Genomic DNA, 21,714 nt, shown 5'->3' with positions numbered 1-21,714 from the left:
TGTGTGTGTGAGCATGCACTCCCATGTGAGTGGGGGGAGAGCCAGAGGGAGAGAGAATCTGAAGCTGATTCCCCACTAGTGTGGAGCCTGATGTGGGTCTTGATCCCATGACCATAAGATCACGACCTGAACTGAAATCTAGAGTCGGACACTTAACTGACTGAGCTACCCAGGCACCTCGGTAAGAGCCACCCAGCCAAAGCCACCCAGCTTATTATTCTGGCTCGAGTCTTTTACACTGGCTGTTCCTTCTACCTGGAGTACCCTGCTCCCATATTCCCACAGAGCTGGCTCCTTCCCAAACGTCAAATCTCGGGTCAAATATGACTTCCTCCAAGAGTCATCCCATGAAAATAGCTCCCCACAGTCATCCTCTAATTCCCCATTCTGTTTTATTTTCCTCAGAGCACTTATTATTGCTTCCATTGATATTTGTTAACTTAAAAATCAACTTTCTGTAATACCACAAGCTTCATGAGGAAAGGGATTTTTTTTCACTCCTTGTCTACTGTTTCATCTCCAATGGACCCCCAGTGAACACTCAGCAAGTATTTGCTGGGATAATGCAATCTCTATGTCCGAAGGCACATCTTTAGTGATTGGTAAAGATTATTGGCTCTTCACTGTGTGAAGACAATTTTATTAAATAGAATCTGGCACCCACCTCTATAACTCACACACCTGTTAGCTACTGACAAGGATTCCCTTCCTGACCAAACTTACGTCAGGCTCCTCTTCTCAACCAGGCCTTGTCTTTGGCCTAGTCCATGGCCTGCTTAGCCCCGTTTTAGTAAGAATCCTGCTCAGTCAGTTTATTGAGAATCTCTCCACCCTTGAGTAGACAGTCAAATTCCTTATCTCCACACCCTCGATATCGAAGTAAGTTCCTGTTAGTCAGTTTCCATTCCATGACTCCCTCACCCTTCCCTTGCTTGGTGGCCTTACATTCCCAGCTGTCCTTACTGTTTTTGAATTTAAATTCAATTTCTCTTCCCTATCCAAGTCTTGATTTCTCTTGAAATAGTCCTGAAGAAAGCCTTCCTTGTTTTTAACAAGTGTCTGTTGCAGTTTTCTTTTTAACACTAGAGACCAAATATTTACCAACTGTGATTGTATAAATCCACCTAATGAATTTTCATTGTTCCCTACCAAACTTTCATATGTTCTTTGTAGCAGGAAGGGTCAAAGAGAGGCTTTTCTTGTCTGCGTGACAGAAGAATATGGCTTCTCTGGCATATAAGGGCAAATCTGGAAGAATACAGGCTATGTGATTTTTTTATCACCCTTATAGTAGCTATTACTTATTCATTTTGTCACATTTCTTTTCAACTGTTCTTATGGTGACACTTTAATGAATAGTACAAAAACAATGCTCAATACAAAATGATACCCCAAATCTCCTAAACAAAAATGTGTTTGGTATATAAAATAATAGTTCCACTTCTACCACATAATCCATATAATTCACACGCAGTCCACTGCCAACTCTGCAGCTGACTTGCGATTATATGATCATACCTGCGACATCAAACTCGATTTCCAGTGTGACCTTGCTTGTGATTGAAGAGTCTCGGAGGAGCTGGTTGGCTTCCTCAAAGGTGCTGTCTTCAGTCGGAATCCCATTAATGGCCATCACTCTGTCTCCGATCTGTAGCACCCCACATCTATATTTAGAACCACATGTTAGAGGTTGTAGACAGAGCAGGTAATTATCAGGTGGATGTTGCCAAATCTATTTTGTTTGATCCTTGTGAAATAGCATACCCATTTGGTTTTGTTTATTCAATGCTGTGGGCATCATATGAGATCAACTGCAAGGTCCTGCCCTCTTGCATTTGACGGCTACAAATGTGAGGGAGTCTCGATGTATCCCAGAGAAGTGATTCATAATTTAGCACTGTGGTATTCTTATAATCGGATCTGGACCAATATACAGTAATGTACAGTCCCCGCACAGCAGAAAAATTATTATAATAAAGTTTGAACTTTAGAGATGTTCTTTCCCTTTTAGTTAAGATGGCCACCAGTCCCTGATGGACAAAAATCTGCCAGATAAAGGCATTTGTGCTCATTATTCTTCTCAAACCTTACCAAGAACATAAAATTTTATTGGTCGAACAGAGAGTTCATTACATCCTGCATTTCCTGCATTGAGCACTGTTCCATAATTTATTAGCTAGTCAGAGATAGCCGGCACAAGAAATGCACAGAGAGAGATGCTGTGAAAGAGTGTCTTACCTCTCTGCTGGGCTGTCAGCTTCAATATAGGAAATCAGAGGTGGAGAAGAGAGCGTCTCCGTGGCAAACACACTGCCCTGCAGCTGGATCCCAAATCCTGTGACAGGATCTGCTGTCAGCACAACTTCTGTGGTTTCTGTGTGAACGACCTGCCCAGCCAAGCCCACTGTGCTGGAGGCTAATGACACTAGAGGAACAAACACAAAAAAATGACTTCGGGTTGAGGCAAGCACAAGGAATACCAGCATTTCTTTCTTTTCTTATTATTAGACAGAGAGAGAGAGAGAGAGAGAAAGGAAGGGGGAAGAGAGAGAGAATCTCAAGCAGGATCCACGCCCAGCACAGAGTGGGATGCAGGGCTTGATCTCAAGACCCTGAGATCATGGCCTGAGCTGAAATCAAGAGTTGGATGCTTAACCAACTGAGCCAACCAGGCGTCCCAGAACACCAGCATTTCTGACACAGATCATGTTTTTGAAGAAAAAAAAAAAAAAAAAAAAAAAAAAGCTCTTTGGCAATGGCGGAGGTGATACTTTGGTCTTCTGGACAAAAATTTCATCAGAGCTGAACTAGATAAAGGAATCTCCCGATATCTATCACATTTTAGTCACAGTGTTACATACTCGGTCACATACTCAGCCCTGGTACCAGGGACAGTTGTGGGGGCTGTAGGCAGAGGACAGCTTTGGGACTGGGTATCTGGCTTTTGATCCTGGCTCCATCAGCAGGCAACCAGCTGTGTAACCTTGGGGGAAGGCATTAATTTCTTTCCTATGAAAAAAGAGTAGAGCTAACTGGTCTAATACGTTTTTCCCTCTATCCATTTGTGCCTAGGCTTTAAGGTTTTTTTATAAACAATCTGACCTTCAGCTTTGAAGAAAAAGTCTGGCTCCTGGAGTGGTGAGGACGAGCTCATCAACCTTATTCTAGTATTGGGTTGGCATGATGGAATTGTTGAAACTTTACATTTCTCCTTTCCCCCAATTTAAGCTCTTCGGTCTTCATTCTATCTCACGGCATCTCCAGCCTACTTTGTCATCTCTTATTGCATTCATTCTTTTGATACTCATCTAAGCCCCAGGTACCCATCTCTGTCTTGTTCCTATCCCCAGTTTGGGACATGGAAAGGCCACTCCACTCCTAGATGCCTATCAGCATTGCCCACTGGGACCCTTGCCTCCCTTACTCTCTATGAGCAAGCTCTCTGAACAGTCCGATGTTGGACCGTCACTTCTCCAAAAGAGATCCTTTGGCCTCTTTACTGTAATTGAAACTAGCTGACACCATATACCTCAAAACTCGCTGCAACCAGAAGCCATTTTCTTTTTGCTTTCCCTGCATGGGGCAAGGAGAAAGAAGAGTTCATAACCTTTCTTGCTGCATACATCCAGTGTTGTTTTTGGTTTTTTTGTTTGTTTGTTTTTGTTTTTACCGTAAGCCACTTCTATTTTAAAGTTCTATATTATGTACATACTTCTCGTTTGTCTCACCTTCAAATCCATACTTTTCTACTTTTCCTGTTTCCTCCCATTTCTTCACTGACATCAGGGCTTGACTCTTAATTTGCCTCCTCTGATCTGTAGCTTTTCCATATCCTCAGTATTTTTGACACGATGGCAACACACAATGCACTATGTTTATGGTTCTTTAGCTCTCCCGGTGCTGATTATTGGCAATCCCACCCAACCTCAGCTCTCCATAAGCAGAGCCCTGTGCTGGACGCCAGGATCCTTCAAACTGGAGCGCGCTCCAGGATCTTCATATCAGAACCCTCCTATTGATCATGCAACCTTATTAGCCATCTCTCCCAGTCCTTAGGCCCTAACTTTCCCTTCTTGATGACTTCTAGCCCCACTCTTTCACTTGTCTTCCAATCTAGTGGTTTTCAAATGGTTTTGGTAGCAATAGCTTCCATCCCCTCTCCCCACTTCAAATGAAAAGTGTGTAAGGGATGCCTTTGTATTCCAGATAAAAACAGAGCTACTGAAGGTACTGAGGTAGGAAAAGGAGACCCTAAAGGAGGCATCCCCATCCCTCAAGTGTGAATCTGGGGAACCCAGTTTGAAAGCTATCATCTTTACCTAGTGCCTTTTACTAGCATCATTTCCCTCCACAATCCACTTGGACCCCTGGTGACCACTTCAATGAGGCATCTGCTGGTATCAGAGATGCCTAAACCTCATGACATTTTCTATAGTCTAATACACTATACTCTTTGATATCTGCTCGAGTCCACTGCTCTTACTAGTTTGCTGAAGGGTGCTAGAGAAAGTCACTATGAATTCACACAATTCTCTATGGGGCCCTGGAATCTTCTGTTATGTAATATTTGATTTCTCATAGGATCTGTCTCAAACATTTCTAACACTTTAAGGACCAATCTTTACTCCCACTTCATTTCTTTCATTTATAAGAGTTCCTTAAAAACATTCTTTTCCACCTCGATTTCTCTGTATCATTATCTGCTCTCATTTTCTTTTTCTTCCTGTTTCAGGAGGATGTATCCTTCCTTCCCTTTCAAGGCCAGCTCCTCCTTTCTGGTATTATCTGTTTCCTCTCCCTGTGATTTTGTGCCATAAAAATTTTTCTCACTTTTTCCAACTTTCCTGCTCACTCTCCTAGCTTTCTGACCTCTCCCTCTAGGTTTTGTACTGATTCCAAAACTGCTTTAAACTTGGCCTCTCCCTTCACCCTTTACCGAATCTACTCTCACTGATGACTTCCTGATTGCCAAAATCAATGGCCTTATCCACTCAAACTACCCTGCAGCATCTGGCCTTGGGAACCATCCTTTTCTTTCTGAAATTACTCTCTTGGTTTCAATGCTTTGTTCTTAGTTTCTGACTTTTCCCACCCCCTTTCAGTCCCTTTGCCTTCTCTGCACTGCAGAGAGTTGCCCATGGTTCTCTTAGCCTTCTCTCCTTTCCTTGCCCTCACTCACTTCTCACACTTCTGTAATATGACCTCTGTGTGTATCTTCTCAAATCTAACCCTCCGGTTTCTCTCAGGCTCCAGTGATGAATTTCCTGACTTGGATATCCCATCCACAAGAATATCTCACTGACTCTTCAAACTCAAAGTTTTAGAAATTGAGTTAATCATTTTCTCTTTCTCATTCCTGCTATTGTTTCTATGAGTAGGACCATCATACTTCTAGTTCACCAGGCTTGAAATCCAGAAGTAGGCTTGGACTCCCAACGTCCCCATTGTCTCAAATTCAATCGACTAGTAAGTCCTTTCAAGATGACCACTAAAATATAACCTCTACAAATCCTCTTTTCCCTTCTTACCGTTAATGCTTCAATTCCGGCTTTTACTATTTTTATTTAAAGTATTTGAATATACATGTTTCTGGTCCTTCCCCAACACTTTCTGCATATTATTGCCAGATTAACTTTCTCTTCATGAGGAGGCCCCCAGTTCATCTACTCTCTGCAGGAGACCCTCACCATTGCTCACAGAGATCACTATAAACTTACAACCTGTGTCCTTGTCTCTGGTTTTATGCTAACAGCCTTCAAATTGCTGCCTGAGTGGCTTTTCCCATATATGCAGGTCATCGCCCAACTTAGAATCTTTTAATGCCTCCCCGTTTCCTGTAGAACATCATCTTCAATGCTGGCAGAGCTCACAAGACCCTTCCTAAGTTCATGCTCTTCTGCCTATCCAGTCTTGTGCTTCTTGATGCTCCTTCCATGTGCCATGTCCTGCAGCCCTGTTTTCATCCCTCTGTCCCTTTAGCCCTTCCCCTGGGTTTTCAATGTCCCCTTCCCTGCCTTATCCAGGTACTCATTCTTTACATATCCGTACTTCAAACGCATGGTCCTATTTCAGTATTTATCAGGTTTTTATTTGCCTGACTTTCTCTCCACTTGACCCTGAGTTCTCTAAAGACTGGGACAGAGCTCTCTTCCTCTTTGAAATCCCAATGTCTGGAACATTCAAAGAACACTAGATAAACAAAGAACAAACTGGGTCTTGTGACATCATCTACATTTTCCTTTCGGGAATCAATAGTTCAGTTTGGAGTCATCAGGTTCTGCTGACTTATGGAACTAGAAGTTGTTCCTCGGACCCCAGTGATCTCTACCATATGGTTCATTCCAACATTGTAGCTGACATGGCAGAGGATGGTGAGATGGATCACTTGTCTGGGTGGAGGAAGGAAAATCACCTTCTTCTTAAGAAGCACCATCACTGTCCTCACAACAGAATTCGTACTGTTGAGATTAAAGTTGCCTGCAGTAGGGGGTAAAGTCAGCTTCCAACTCTGAGCTTTTTACAGGTGGTGGCCTAGATCATTCCCGGATCTGACCCAGGGACTACATAATATTAATTTACACTTGATCTCAGCCAAAAGGCCGAGAAGCGATATCCCTTATTAATTCAGATCACACTTTCTAGTGTGCCTTTGTTGATGTCAACTGTACTTTGATTGTCCTTCATATCATGCATTTATTGTTGGTGGCAGACAACGACTAGAGGTACTCAGGAATGATCTGGAGAGTTGGGTTTCTTTCCGGTCTGTTCTCATTGCAGGCAGGAACACAATAGTAGAATGTCACCTCTCTGGCAGATTACTTTAAAAAAATTTTTTTTTTTTAATAAACATATATTTTTATCCCCAGGGGTACAGGTCTGTGAATTGCCAGGTTTACACACTGCACAGCACTCACCATAGCACATACCCTCCCCAATGTCCATAACCCCACCCCCCTTCTCCCAACCCCCCTACCCCCAGCAACCCTCAGTTTGTTTTGTGAGATTAAGAGTCACTTATGGTTTGTCTCCCTCCCAATCCCATCTTGTTTCATTTATTCTTCTCCTACCCCCTTAACCCCCCATGTTGCATCTCCACTTCCTCATATCAGGGAGATCATATGATAGTTGTCTTTTTCCGATTGAGTTATTTTGCTAAGCATGTGGCAGATTACTTTTATTCTGTCTTCCAGGTGATGATTTTTGGACTTCATTAGGAATATTTTACTCATGTTAATTTTCCTATAGGTTCATACTAATATGTATTTTTTTCCATTTGAGGTCTCAGTTTTGTATAGATTTTTGGATTACTTAATTGGAGTTAAAAGCTTTGAACCCATAAGTCAGCTGATTGGCATTTCCACTAAGAGAGAATTAAGAAGAAATGGATCAATCATAATAGGAAGGATTAGGCTGGATACAGTAAAGACCTTCTCAAAGGACAGACTTGCTACATTTTTGGAATGGTTAGAGAAGACAGTTGAGAAACTGAAATCTCTGAAAGGTTTTGAAAATAGAAATAAGTGCTCACTGTGGGCATCGTTAAGTTCATAAGCTTTACCAGGAGGAAATTCGAGGCAATATAAATTATTAGGACCTTTAATTTAGGATTAAAAATATGTTAAACGTTGGTTCTATAATTATATAAATTTATAATTTATATAATAAATAGAGGATTATATTAAATAATCTAGGTTTTTATAATTAACTCTGTAAGTCCTTTGATATATTGAAATCTGTTCTCTGAAACAATAAGATTTCATTTGAAATTGTACATACTGATTACTCACAGATATTAAAGTCTTACAAATTATTATCAGATACGAAAAAGATAAATTGTACATTTAAAGATGATGAGCCAGGAGAAAAAAAACAACCAATATTACTTGGAGGAAAAAAGGATGAGCTTGATTACCCTGCTTCATTAATGCGGCCAACCAGCGAGAGAAAAAGGTGATTTATTATGAATTATAACCCTGTAGTTTACACATTTGTACGATGGATTCTCTCCCCAGTAGCAGATGCTCCGGGAAAGTACTGGCTCTGGCCTGAAGGGTGCCCATTGCTACTCCCAGGTGAAGAAGGGGATGGCTAAGTTCCTGCTCTAATGTACATGCATCTTGCTCACTAGTTTGTGGCAAGGTTGTGTTCAGGCTTCGCATCTGCTCTGTCCTGTTCCTGTTCACACTTGGAGGGCTCTGTTTACAGACAAGACAAGAATTGTCTTGTCTCACCTAATGTACGTAGGAGGAAAACGGATGATCACTTTTAGCTTATAAAGTTTTAAAAATCTGCCGAATGTTTTCTTCACTTAGAAGTCTGTGAGGTTGACTGTCCGATACGAAAAGCATTTAAAAGGTATCCAGAGCAATGGGCTGCAAAGATTTATTAATATACTGTGTTTCTCTCTATTCGATCCCGTACCTCACGACCTCTAGCTCACTGAAGTGTTCCCCATCGGAGTCAGCCTGCTGTGGGTCCAGCACACATGATCCGGTTCCGGCGTCCAGCAGCTCCCTTCTCCAAATGAGGGTGGGCTTGGTGGTGTGCGGGGGTGGGGGCAGGGAGGGCGCAGCTCATGAGCCACCTCCTGGAGGGCTCCCTGCTCACGTCTACAAGCTTACCATTAGCTGCCTTTGCCTTCCGGCCTTTCCTCAGGGGTCGGTGGCAGGGACAGAAGTTGTTTGGCTTCTTCATTCTCTTCCCTTCAGCTCTCTTCAGTGTTGGCCACCCTGCTAGTAAACGGTGATGGCACAAGAGGCAAAGACTGTTCTGGGGACGTGGTCTAGCTTCCACACTTGGCTGCAGGTCAGGCGGACTGCAAACAGACAGAGTCTACACTGGCTCTGTGCGCAGAAGCGGGAAGCCAGGGGAAAGAACCAGGTCCACCGCTCAGTCATGCTGCCATCACGAGGGGGGGATGATAGGGTTCTGGAAAAGGCCTTGACCTCCAAGCAGCCCAAGCTGGGGGGCAAAGGTCAGTAAAATTCCAAAAGAGGTGACAAGAGGGTTCCCTCTGTGACACGGCCCTGCAATGCTCCCAGGGCTTTGTGACACTCCTCCCAGCCCAGTGCTGGGATACTCATCCTTCTTCCTGTGAAGCAAACACAGCACTTTCTTCTTTTAATTCTTGTCACGTGTTGCTACAGACTTCCTGTATTTTCCCCCTTCAGTCAATGAGACAGAATGTTTTAATATTTAGGGGAGAAGAATTTAATTCTTCTTGGCATGCCCTTCTCTACTAGAAACATATGTGGGAATTTTTTTCTGTTTTGCAAGCTCTGGCCTCACCTCATCACCAATACAGCGTAGAAGCTTTTTATCATATTTGTTGTGACTCTGCCATGATTCACCGTCCATACAAATGGACTGGTTGCCATAGAAACGTAAGTATTAGAAAAGGGGAAGCAAACGGCATAGAATAAAGACATAAATAAAGTGGTGGAAGTAAACCATGGTCTAGTGAGAGAATAATCAAACTTTTATTATCCGTTCTTTGGGAAAACCTTTACATCTAATATGACCATACCAAGAAGCAAGGAGAGACAGGGAGAGGGAGAGACAGAAAGAGGGAGGGAGGGAGAAGAGAAACTAAAAAAAAAACACAAAAAACAAAAAAAAAAACCCAAAACAAAACAAAAAACAAACAAAAACCAACAACAACAAAAAATCCCCAAATCCAAAAAACTTCATTCTTTTTTTTTTTATGACTTCGGAGTACTGTCATTGTTTTTATAGGTCTCTTTGGAGTAAGAATAAAAGCGTTGGATGTTATTGTTTGATTGCAATACAAAATGTCTGATCTCTTGAGACACATTCAGAAACGTTCTGGTCGGCATACGGTCAAAGAGGCTTGGTGGCTAATGTGTACCACAAACCCAAGTCGCTTGAGCCGGCTTTCCATTTCTGTTTCTCCTACGATGGAGCATCACTTTCTGGTTCCAAACAGAATTTCTGAGTTGGTTTTGAGTGTCAGTGACAGCCTGGCCTCGGCTTTGTTTCCTACTACAGAATTCAAGTGATGTAAATGTCACCCCGAGATGGCCAAACATGTTATTACTCATTTGTAGCCACTAATGTCTTTAATTAATGCAGCGAGTCTTACCTAACACAAATAAATATTTAGCCAGTGAAGCAGAAGTACAAACAGTAATGAATTTGCTTTAATTGCTCTTCCTGCTGAGGGCTGTGAGCCTGTTGCTGTCAGTGAGGGACGCTGCCCAAGGAAGCATTATATCTAAAAAAATTTCATATACAGAAATCCACCACCAACCCTGAAAGTTTATACAGAAGACTCAAAACCTATGTAGTAAGCTAAAGTAACCACTGTGAAAAATGCCTAAATTTGAGAACACTGCCAATAGATTTTTGCACATGACAATTTAGATACAAGGAATAATAACTAACACTTAAACTATTCAAATGGCTAATAAATGGGTAAGTTAAATAATGTTAACCATTTACCAGGTTTTCTAGTGTCTGTCTATCTATCTGTAATTATAGTACTTATTTCATTGGATAATTGTGAAGATTATACATATAATAATACTTACACATGTGTATAATATGTATATCCATATATGTATATATAGTTAGCATATAATTTTATTACAATATGCATAATATATATTTAATCATATATAATACATATATATTCACATCATAGCCTGGAGTGTATTTCTTGTCCCATATGTCCCTTTTGGTGGGAAGAATATATATATATTCTCTCATATAATCTTCACAATTACCCAATGAAGTAAGCACTACAATTACTCCACAGTTTGTAGCTACGGAAGCCAAGGCACAGAGAGTTCAGGTGACTTGCTGAAGGTCCTACAGGAACGATGCCGGGAGGAGAACACGGGCCTCTGTCCTCATCACCAGTTCACTCTACTGCCTTCAACTAGTTTCTTCTAAGAGGGAATAGTTTATTTTGGTGTCAGCTAAGAAACATATGAGACTCTAGAAGCTGTTTATTCTCATTTTAATCAAACTCAATCTTCCTTCTAGTTTCCTAATTTCAAATTTACTGTCATGTACCTATACTAAAGATGACAAAACCCCTTATACTTGAAGGGATATGCAAGTCCAAATCACGAATATACCACAGTGGTGACCCTATCTTTTGCAATGGCTTTCTTTGTAAGGAAACTGTCAGCTTCCTACAGCACGAAGAGACGGTTTCCTAGTGTGGGTGATAGCTGGCCTCCCGCATTGATGGTGGCCTGGTGGGTTCACTTGTGAAGATGAATCTCTGGAAAACAATAGGTCCAGACATCCCTTCTCATAAGAACATTCTCTCTTCACTTCCAGCCTTGAAGTACCTGGGTTTCATTCTATTTAGGGTAACATCAGGGTGTTCCTTATTTTATTTCTATGGTAAGCACAGGGAGAGAGCCCATCTTCTTGGAGCTTTTCTATAGGAATCATAATTGCAGCCCCCAAACGGGACAGATAGGACAAGAGACACTCACACCTCTCTGGACTGTGATTAGACCTGGCTGGAAAGATAAGTGAGTAAATTTATAATCTTATTAAACAAATGCACGGGATTCTTCTATTTATCAGAAGGGGGACATAGTTTTCAAAAAATTGCTTTAGCGTGAATAAGAAATTAAGAACAAATGTTTCATGTCCAAAGCTACCCAAAATGGAAGGAGTGTCCAAGGAAAAAAAAAATCACCTCTTTGGTTATTTTCTCAATTCAAAAGAGGAAGAAGAAGAAATTTCAGAGACGAAGTTGTAGGCGGAGGCAGTATGAACTAATTCAGTCTGAAATTGTATTCCGCGCAGTTGCTATCATAGAGATAATAGATATCATTTCCCCGATCTCTGGCAGAGAGCTGTGAGCTTCTTAGCAACCACGTGATCATTTAGGCACTGTAAACCATGCTTGCCACTGATGCCAAGCCACCCACACACTTTCTCCAGGCCAGAGACAACGGTTAGCATTTCACTTACGTGAGCTTTTGAAGTCTTTCTTTTTCAGCCTCCTCCTCATCATGGTTCCACGAGGGCTAGTCGAGTAGAGGCTTCGAGGTAAAGTCCCCATGTTCAGGGAACTCAGGCTGTATGCACTCATGGAGGTAGGAGAGAAGGAGGACACCAAAGCTGCTGTAAGAGAGTAGACACTTGGCACAGAGCGTTCTCAGGGGATTGGGCGCCTGCTACCCTTGCCAACCAGCAACGATCCACAAAGACAGAGGATGCCCAGCAATGGCTAGGAAGGACCCCAACCAGACAGAGAGCAGGTCTCAGAGGCCATGGAAACAGCCCTTCAGAATCTCTGAGTTCCCAGAGCCTACAACCACTTGAGGAGCACCACGACCCTCAGGAACACAATGAAACACAGAGACGCGCTATCAACGCTGCTTTAGACACACACAAATAAGCATTAAAACAAGTTTCCCCATAAACGACAACTCCATGTATCAGGTACATCGTCTCATTTTCATAGATACATTCTGACATGAATTTCCCAAGTGGTGCCAAATACACAAGGAAACGCTGGGAACCTTGTAGTCTCCATAATCTTTGGAACTGTTATCTCCTGACCACATATAAAGCCTTCTGAACAGTGACATCCTTCCCTAATGACAAATGCTTTCTGAAGAAAAAAAAAAGACTCAAATGTCAGAAATAGTAAGTTGCTACTACAAAAAAAAAAAAAAAGCTACTACAAAAACTTGCTACTACAAAAAAAGAAAAGCACATAACACTCATGAAGCCGAATATGGTATGAATTAGATGAGGAAGAGGAAGACTATCATTTCAATAAAAGAGCAGGAGGAGAAAGTCTGGAACATTACGAGGGCTGTTTGAAGGAGGCGCTTTCGGGCCCGTCAGGGCTGGCACTCTGCAATGGTCAGGGTGGGTCGTATGAGGGTGATGGTAGGTGTGAAGGCTGCAGTGGTTGCCGGCCCAGGAATCCCACGCAAGTTGCCTGTCGCTCCTCTGAATTTTCACTGCCCACATGAGGTGATGATGAGAAATAAGAAAAACAAACAAAGAACCAAAAAAAAAAAAAAAAAGGAAAAAGTAACTGAATTGTACAAATAAAAAGTGTAACCAAAAAAATGAAAGCCGCTTACAAAAAAAGAAAAACAAAATGTACTGCCTTTGCCCTTTCTCAGCGGTCAGCAAAACAGATGATTAACATCAGGGATGGAAGCCTTTCATCTTCCCAAGAATAATGCATGTCTTTCCCCAGCCCATTTTTTTCTCCCTTTAAAATGACTATTGAATCAATTTCTAATCTCCCCCTGTGGTTTGCAGCAGAGATTAAAAACATTTTTTTTAACACTTAAAAGTCCACCCCATAAAGATCTATGGCACATGACTAGTAATTAAAGATTTGCACATCTTGGACAGTTAGTAGTGCTTTTTTTGAGAAAAAGAAAAGAAGGAACAATAAATCACATCGGCTCATGATTTGAGTGGTTTACCAGCCACACATCACAATCTCCTGTTCCAACATTGTAATTACACTCCAATCCATCACTTGGACTTGATTTTTCTTAAAACAACAACAACAACAACAAACAATCCCCCCCAAACCCCATTATCAATCATCAATATCAAAATCTTATTTGTATCCTTATACGGAGAAAATAAAAGTCTCATTATACTTTAAACTTCTTTGTATTTTCAAAAAAAATTTGTTTACATTTGAAAGAAATAATTCTCAAAAGAGCTCATATGTTGTTCTATTTTAAGATGCCATAACTTTTTAAAAATTAACATATAATGTATCATTTGTTTCAGGGTATGGGTCTGTGATCGATGCCATAGTGTTTTAATAAAGCTTATTTCAAAACTTTCCTTTCTCCTTTATTGAAAAAGAAAATGTATTTGTGTTTCTATTCTAATTTTGACATTATTTAGATTTTATTTTCTACCCAGCATTCTGAAGGAGGGGCAAGGTTATGTTTGTTACTACGTCCGATATGAGATTTTTTTTCATTGAACAATCTTAAAGAGTTAAAAATAACACATGAACTCATATCTCCTTTCAGTGTCATGATTCTAAAGTAAAGTAAAAGATGCCTAACGTGTGAATTATTTAACAACATTTATTCATGTAGAGGGTCAAATACAGGTATTTGAACGAGGCTCATTCAGATAATGGCTGAAGTTGTACCACCTGTGATAATCAGCGTCACTGGCCACCTGGCAGCCTTTCTGGAAGAGACCGCTCGTGGAACCAAAGGACCAGCAGGGAAGGGCACTGCGGGCTGCAACCCACCCGGCTTTCAGTCCTGGCTGCAGCCTAGCCTCTCTGTAGGACCCTAGCCCGTTACTCAGTCTCCCTAAGCCTCAGTTTCCTCACGTGTCAGGGGGAGATCGAGAAGGCATCTCCCCTGCAGGACGATTATGAGCATTATGCACACAGTGCTTCACAAGGTGCTGGTACACACAAGGAAAACAAACGAGCTCTTGCTACATAGGCTGAGTCTGCCTCTTTTCCATCCACTTGGCTACACATAAAGTCTTAAAGGAAAAAGATGTTATCTCTCACTTAACAAATTTCACTCACTGGACACTCAGGTTTAGAGACTATCTCAGGAATCTGCAGAGCACTTGCACAGGCACCGTAATTTTATAGCTCTGTGCCCCCCGGGCCCTTTCCTTCTGTCCCACTCCTGTTTCTAGTCTGGGCTCCAGCTCCCTGTCCATATCCTAGCTTCAAGCCATTATCTCCCTGACCCTTGCAACACCGGCAAACTCGCTTCCCCGATGCATCTACTACGTATGTCTCTCCCAGTATCTGTAAGACAGGGTAATCTTTTTTTTTTTTTTTTTAATTTGAGAGAGAGAGACAGTGAGAGAGCATGAGAGGGGAGGACAGAGGGAGAGGCAGACTCCCCATGGAGCTGGGAGCCTGATGTGGGACTCGATCCCAGGACTCCGGGATCATGATCTAAGCCGAAGGCAGGCGCTTAACCAACTGAGCCACCCAGGCACCCCAACACAGGGTAATCTTTTAAACAAGTCCCTCCCATTTAAGCTGCTTCAGTGGGTTACAATTACAAGGAGAATTGAATGTGACCCCTACTTATCTCTCCAGCTTTCTATCACTCTCCCCATTGTGTTGGTCTTACAGCTATTCTTAGAACAAGCCAGGGTGCTTCCTGCCACAAGGCATTTGCCTGTGCTCTTTTTTCATCTCCCAGTTGCCTGCAGAGTTGGTTCCCTCTTCTCATGCAGGTCTCAGCTAAGGGGCTACCTCACTGCCCTATCCCACGCTGTCCCATTACTACTCTCTAGTCTTCACAGCACTTAACACAGTCTGAAATGGCTTTATTTATTTAACATGTTTTAAATGTTTGTCTCTCTATACTAAAATTCCATGAGAATTTACTTGGCTTGTCTGGCTCACTAGATGTATTGTAGCAGCTAGAACAGTAGCCGGTCTATAATGACGGATGAATGAATGAATGCGTAAGTGAATAAGAACGAGCCAGAGTGTATCTGTCCACACTGCAGCAGCATTTTCCTTGTGATAAAGACTGTTGCAGGGGAAGTTCATAATGGATTCTCTTTGCCCATCCTCATTCTATTTTGGGGAGTGCAAGAAGACCTCTTAGAAAGATGCAGTCATGGCTGTGTCTGGCTAATTCACCGCAACAGCCACTCTAATGAACTTCTTACCCAGTACTGTCTGTGTTTCAAATGAAGGCAGAGCATAGAGAATGGACTTTAGAATCCTACACTCTCTTTCTGATCCAGTTCTTTAAGGAGGACTTTGAAAATCACTGGGCATTTTTTTGTGACTGTAGCACCCAATTAACAAATCCGTAAGAAAGATATTATTGACCACTCTTAGGTGCCCAGCCCTGTGCCAACTGTTACAAACAGATTAAGTGTAGGTTAGTAACCTGTACCTTGACTTTGAGCTTTTCCTGATGACTATAGCTTCACATATATGAAATACTAAGGGGCAAAAATGATGTAAGAGAAGGCATGAGATTGTATGCCATGCATAATGAATCCAAAAGGTGTTCAGCAAAAATGTGGGCCAGGGACACCAGCTATTGCCTCTTTTGAACATACTCTCCAAATCTATTCTGTTTTATGGTGGTGTACTTGATACTCACTTGCTTGTTGTACAACCATTTCAGGAGTTTAAAGATAAAATGTTACATTTTGCAAAAACCATTTCTATACCTTCTCCCGTTTAATGGTCCCCATAATAACAGCCAACTCTCCCTGAGCACTTGTTAAATACCAGGCATTGTGCTAAACGCTTTTTCATGGATTGTCTCAGATAATTCTCACAATACACTTAGGAGGCAGGCACTGCTGTTATTATTACACCCATCTTACAGATAAAGAAACTGAGGAACAGAAGAGTGGGAGAGCTTGCTTATTGTCCCAAGGGGTGGAGGCAGAATAATGTCTACAAATCTGATTCAAGAGTCCCTGCCTGGAACCACCACACACGGCCTCTTCCTGTGGGTGTTCCTGGATTTGATAGAGACCCATGCGTAGCAAGTTAAAAATAAAATGCTCTTTACATATCCCATGATGGCATCACTCTTGGAGTCTTATGAGGTATCTGACATGGAGGGGACTTTTGTCTGCTCCCCTCTCTCGCTGTACCCTCCTGCCCTGTCCAGAATATCTAACAGGCAACAGCGGCTTTCGTGGTTGCTGCTGGAGCTCACAGACGGAAGGTTCTCCAGGTACTGAGTGTACTGAACCGTGTCACTCTGCTCCCGTGTTCTCCTCCAAAGTCTCGTGAACTTCAATCACGATTATGTCTCCCAAAGACCCTCAGTGGGACCAATTTCTAACCTTACTGGAAACTCAACAATAACTCCATGTCGGCATTTTTAGTGCTATTTATCAGCAAGAGGCACAGTTAATCTCATTCTTAGCTGATGTGTCCATTTCTTTATTTCTCTGAAAACGCTGTGGCAGTGAATGCTTTGTTGGGAAGCAAAATTTGGGAACTCTATCTCCATCCACCTTGGAATGAGAGACATGCTGTTCAGGCATCAGAATTCCTGAAAAGAATAACCAGAACTTTCTTGTGGACAAAGGGAAAACTATGTAAAACCACTCTCCCACATTAAAGACCCTCAGAAGTTTGAGAATATATAAAAATACATAAAATTCTTTAGGTATTTTCCCTCCCTTCTTAACTGTGATTAAATTATGTTATGGAGCCAATACTTTTGTCCTCTTGGAAATGCAAGTCTGATTTTAATGTAAAATGCAGGGAGATGCCTGTAGGCTAGATAAGAAGGATGGTACTGTCAGCCAAAGTAGATGATAAGGTCGGAAGCGGAAGCTAGAATTACTTCAACTACCAGTCCTCATCCTCCACCTCTCCAAAAAAAATCACAATGACATCAGGTTTTCCACAGTGAAAAAAAATTTTTTTTTGTTCTTGGTCTCCATGTCTCTTAGTATATAAACGCACCCTCTCAAACTGTCTTGACAGGTAAAAATTTTTAATATTTCATGCGCTGCAAACTAGTTGGACTACTTATGATTTGTACACAGGGCCAATAAAAAGGGGGAAACGGGGCTGCTAAAGATAATGACATTTTGCAAGGGTCTGCTCCCTAGTCTGATTCTCTTGACAGTGGAATTTACCAAAATGAATCTCACACAGAGAAAGCACGACACTGTGTGCGTTCATAGACCCGCTGTGGTCCAGATCCGGTGACGACTTTGGGCTAATTTAGAAGAAACTTAGTTTTAGAAATCTCTCCCCTCTGCCAGTATGCCCTGTGGGGTCTCCTGAGCGGAAATGGGGCACATTCCCATGAACCCCTTATAGTTTCTAGTCAAAGGAGGCAGAGTTTCCTTCCCTAACCTGCGTCTACCACATCACTTCTCTGCTCCATTGTGTCAAATTAAAATCTGATAAAGGTAATGCTTTTCTAGAGATTTTCATTAGCTCCAGGGCTGTCTAAGCTCCATTTAATTAAAAAAGGTTGCATCCAGCTGACTCATTCAGTATGAAAATGATCTGGTCTGTCTTTTTTTTTTTTAATCCCCCAAAGTGCAGTGGGTTTCAGAAGGTGGGAGACACAGGATAACAAACGATATCCTCACAAGCAAAATTTCAGTTCCGGGGAAAGTTCTTCTCTTTCTCAAAAAAAAAAAAAAAAAAAAAAAAGAAAGAAAGCTCTTCTCCAGTCGGGCCCCCTGACAGCACTCCTGAACCTTCAAAGAATCGATTTCAAGGAATAAAAAAGGAGGCCGCTTGGTGTGAGGAAAAGGAGAAGGAGTTGGAACAAGGACTCCACTAGAGAGACTTTCTTCATGTGATTTGGGGTTCTAAGTCCTTTACCTTGTACCAGGTTTTGTTTAAAGATGCCTAAGAGGTGGGTACATAAACACTTAGCACACATTTCTGTGAGTGTCCGTACAGTACAGGTGTGGGTCCCCTCAGCTGGCAGCTGTTACTGGATAAATGGAGTCAAACATTCTGATACTCCCAGGAATGGTCCTTGGTCACAGAGGTAGTTCTCCATCCCAAAAAGCTACTCTGGCAAAGAGACAATATATAGAGAAAGTCAACCTTTCTCATGACTGTTTTTTGTTTTTTTTCCTCTCCAAATATTTGAAGGATGTGCCATTAATACCCACTTCATAATTATTTTTTAAAAAGTGAGAGTTTTACAATTTGCCTTTGTTGTCCTTCAAGTAGAATGGAAATTCAATATGCCTAACAGGAAGTCCAATTATTTCCTTTCTCTCCACACTGAATTCGCAACAAAGGCTTAAAAAAAAAAAAAAATAGTACAAGCCTGAAAATTCTGTTTCAAACCCTGTTTCTTTCCTCAGTTCCGAGGTTTCAAATAAATTACGTTTGGCTCAGGGATTGGGGTGGGGGGAAGGATCTGGAAGATGAAGAAAAGCCAACAAAGATAATCTGCAGCTTTGAAAGAAATAAAGCCAGGAGTAGACTCCCTGTCTCTCCCCTCGAACTCTGCTGGAGTGGCAGTAACTACAAGGGGAAGATAAAGAGAATTATCTAGATGGGTCCTCTCACCGTGGTCGGGTCCCTTCAGGGCCAGGCGGGTCTGATGATGGGGAAGAATCTCAAGCTTGACTTGGTCCGTGGTGTTTGCCAGGAACTGAGTGGCTTCCGCTAACGTACAGTACTCCATGCTCGTCCCGTCGATAGACAGGATGTGGTCTCCCACGTGCAGGGCACCACATCTACCGAAAGGGAAAGGACACGTACTCAGTAGAAGCGCCTTCCGCTTTGGAATATGACTTTCACGTCCTTCACAGTTAATGTTTCACACAGTTTCAATTGACTTAAGAAAGGAAAAGTTTGAATGTTATAGGAAACACCATCTGTCAAATGTTAAGTACCTTGCGTGTGAATAGGAATGTAGAAAAGAACAGAAAAACTCAAGGAAACGTTTTTCTCTCGTGCTTCTTAAAAAAGAAGAGATTATTTCGGGGTGGCGGTGCCAAAAGTTGAAGGGAAGTGAGTGGGAGGGAAGAGAAGAACAGGACAATTTTTCCCCTTGGCTTTATTTTTTTTTTCCTGTGATTTTTTTTCCCCCTTGTTAGTTTTTATATCTGTAAATACGAGCTGGTAAATATTCAGAATGTCAAGATGTGACTCATAATTGGAAGGGGCTCATTTACAACTATTTTATGTGTGAATGGGAATAACTGGGGGGTGGGGAGAGTGTCAGCTAATGCTTTCTCAGAACCTCTCACAGGAGCTGCCAAATCACCACTGCTTTAATTATTCTACTTTATTTTGTTATTCTGGAGTTAAACAATGATTAGTACAAAAGCTCTCGATGGTGATGGAAATTATGCAGGAGTCAAAAGAGTCAAAAAGGAGGCCTGCATGGTGAGTGAAGGGGAAAGCTGGGGGGCGGGGGAGGAGCTAGCTGCTACATCTTGCTGAACTCAAAGAGACTGGCTACTGGATGAGTTGAGAAAAGCAAACACAGCAGTCAGCATCCCGACGTACCAGTCAAGTGGACAGCTCCTTAAACTGGTTACCCCCTGCGGAATGGGAAAAAAACAGGGAGAAAATTAAAGCATCCTGCACCATTGAACTGGAGAACACCCCTGGATCAATGGCCGTCACTGGAAAAGGACCGAATGTAGGGTAAGACCACAGTGGAGCTGTAGACTGATCACTGCAGGAGCTGAAGACTGACCACAGAGCAGCTGCAGACCGACCACTACAGGGTTTGCTGCAGGTTACTGCATCGGAGTGCGAGGCTTCCAAGGGAGGGTGAGGGCATATGGAAAAGAGGCTGGAAACATGCAGGGGAGGTGGGGCCTCTCGGAGTGTATCAAGCAATTTCCACGGTGAGAACAGTCTCCTTCTCAAGACAAAAAAAAAAAAAAAAAAAAAGCATTTCAAGTCATCCCTTTCATCTAAAAATCAAATTCCGTGCCGATGCCCTTGGAGAGCTTCAGCGATGGAAGTAGGGGTTCTCTTACCGGGAGCTGGGAAATAATTCATTAGGTGGGCAGGTAGTCTTTTTGCCTCCAACCCTTCTTACCTTATAAGTCTAAAACAGTAATTAGGAAGAAAAACTCAGGAAGAAGGGCTTTTGTTTTCATGGTGTCATAGGAACGAGTGCTGTTTCAGGGGCCCTTGAAAACTGTGAAACCCTAAGATGAATATTCTGTGACAGCGTGAGACGTCTCTTTAAAGACTGCATTGTTTCAAAAATACTGTTTTACTCGTTTAAGAAAAAAGGAATGAGATTTTTATCAGATTTTGGCAAGATTTATTTGTTAACAGTTCAGGAAAACGTATGACTTCTCTAAAGGGAGCAGACTGAAGACATGCTCTGCTACCCTACACCAAAAGCAATCTATCGCCCTAGAACACAGTAGGAAAACTAGTTCAGTTGCTTGACTTTCTTTTTTCCTATCTCTAACAACCACACCAAACATCGGATGAGACAACAGAACATGGTGGGGTGGCTATAAGGTAGGTGAATTTTTAAGCCCTTAGAACCGTAACTTGCTTTCTCGATGAAACTCGTATAAATGGGCAGGTGAATTGTTTTCTTTAATCATATATGTATGTGTGTGATGCATGTGTACATATGTAAGTATTACATGTGTGTATATACAGAGAAATACATATATATATATTTTAGCACACGCAGTTTTGAAAAGTAGGCACTTTGTACAACACCCACCTGTCTGCAATACTTGCAGATTTGATTTTGTCTATGACAATGACCTGTTTGTTACAGCACATCGAGGTAGTGAGGGCAACCCCAAGGCTGGCACCAGGAGTTTTGGCAACTTCGACTAGCAGTGGCCCGGATGCCGTTGCCACAGTATCTATGGAAGAACAAATTTCAGAAAACAAAACAAAACAAAACCAGTAAGCAAACAGACACACAAAAAATGTGGACAATGTTCAGTCTGATGTTGGTCTGTTAACGTTATCGCTGAAACGTACATTTCCCTCCAGGTACCATCCTCCCGGCCAGTGCTAACTCCTTAGAGCATCTTTTAGGACACCTGTTCTGCCCAGCTTGCATATCCAGGAATACGTACACGGGTTTACCTCTTCAATTAAAGTTCAAGCTTCACATTAGTTGGGATAATGTCTTGTGTGTCCTTATGCCCTCTTTATCACTCGGCACTGCCTGAAAGCACTAGGTTTCTCAATAAAAGGTTTTCAACAGCACCTACTGTGGATGGATGGATGGATGGTTGGATGGATGGTTGGATGGTTGGATGGATGGTTGG

General features: G+C 42.0%; 1 protein-coding gene across 7 annotated transcripts in view; it reads right to left on the bottom strand.

The window, feature by feature from the left end:
* GRIP1 (glutamate receptor interacting protein 1) overlaps nucleotides 1-21,714 on the bottom strand; it is a 663,043-nt gene that overhangs the window by 74,629 nt on the left and 566,700 nt on the right. For 6 of the 7 annotated variants that reach the window (XM_032854882.1, XM_032854884.1, XM_032854883.1 and 3 more), the window contains 6 exons: nucleotides 21,153-21,300; nucleotides 19,010-19,179; nucleotides 12,807-12,962; nucleotides 11,959-12,111; nucleotides 2,239-2,425; nucleotides 1,519-1,664 (listed from right to left, as the gene is read on the bottom strand). In XM_032854882.1, coding sequence (XP_032710773.1) covers nucleotides 1,519-1,664; nucleotides 2,239-2,425; nucleotides 11,959-12,111; nucleotides 12,807-12,962; nucleotides 19,010-19,179; nucleotides 21,153-21,300 — 960 coding nt within the window. The remainder of the gene's footprint in view (nucleotides 1-1,518; nucleotides 1,665-2,238; nucleotides 2,426-11,958; nucleotides 12,112-12,806; nucleotides 12,963-19,009; nucleotides 19,180-21,152; nucleotides 21,301-21,714) is intronic. The other variant, XM_032854881.1, reaches the window with a different exon arrangement.

Source organism: Lontra canadensis, unplaced genomic scaffold (assembly GCF_010015895.1).
Source record: "Lontra canadensis isolate GAN:19392208 unplaced genomic scaffold, GSC_riverotter_1.0 scaffold9, whole genome shotgun sequence".
Classification (NCBI taxonomy): Eukaryota; Metazoa; Chordata; class Mammalia; order Carnivora; family Mustelidae; genus Lontra; species Lontra canadensis.
Note: the sequence above shows the minus strand (reverse complement) of the source record. Positions and strands in the feature narration are given on the sequence as shown.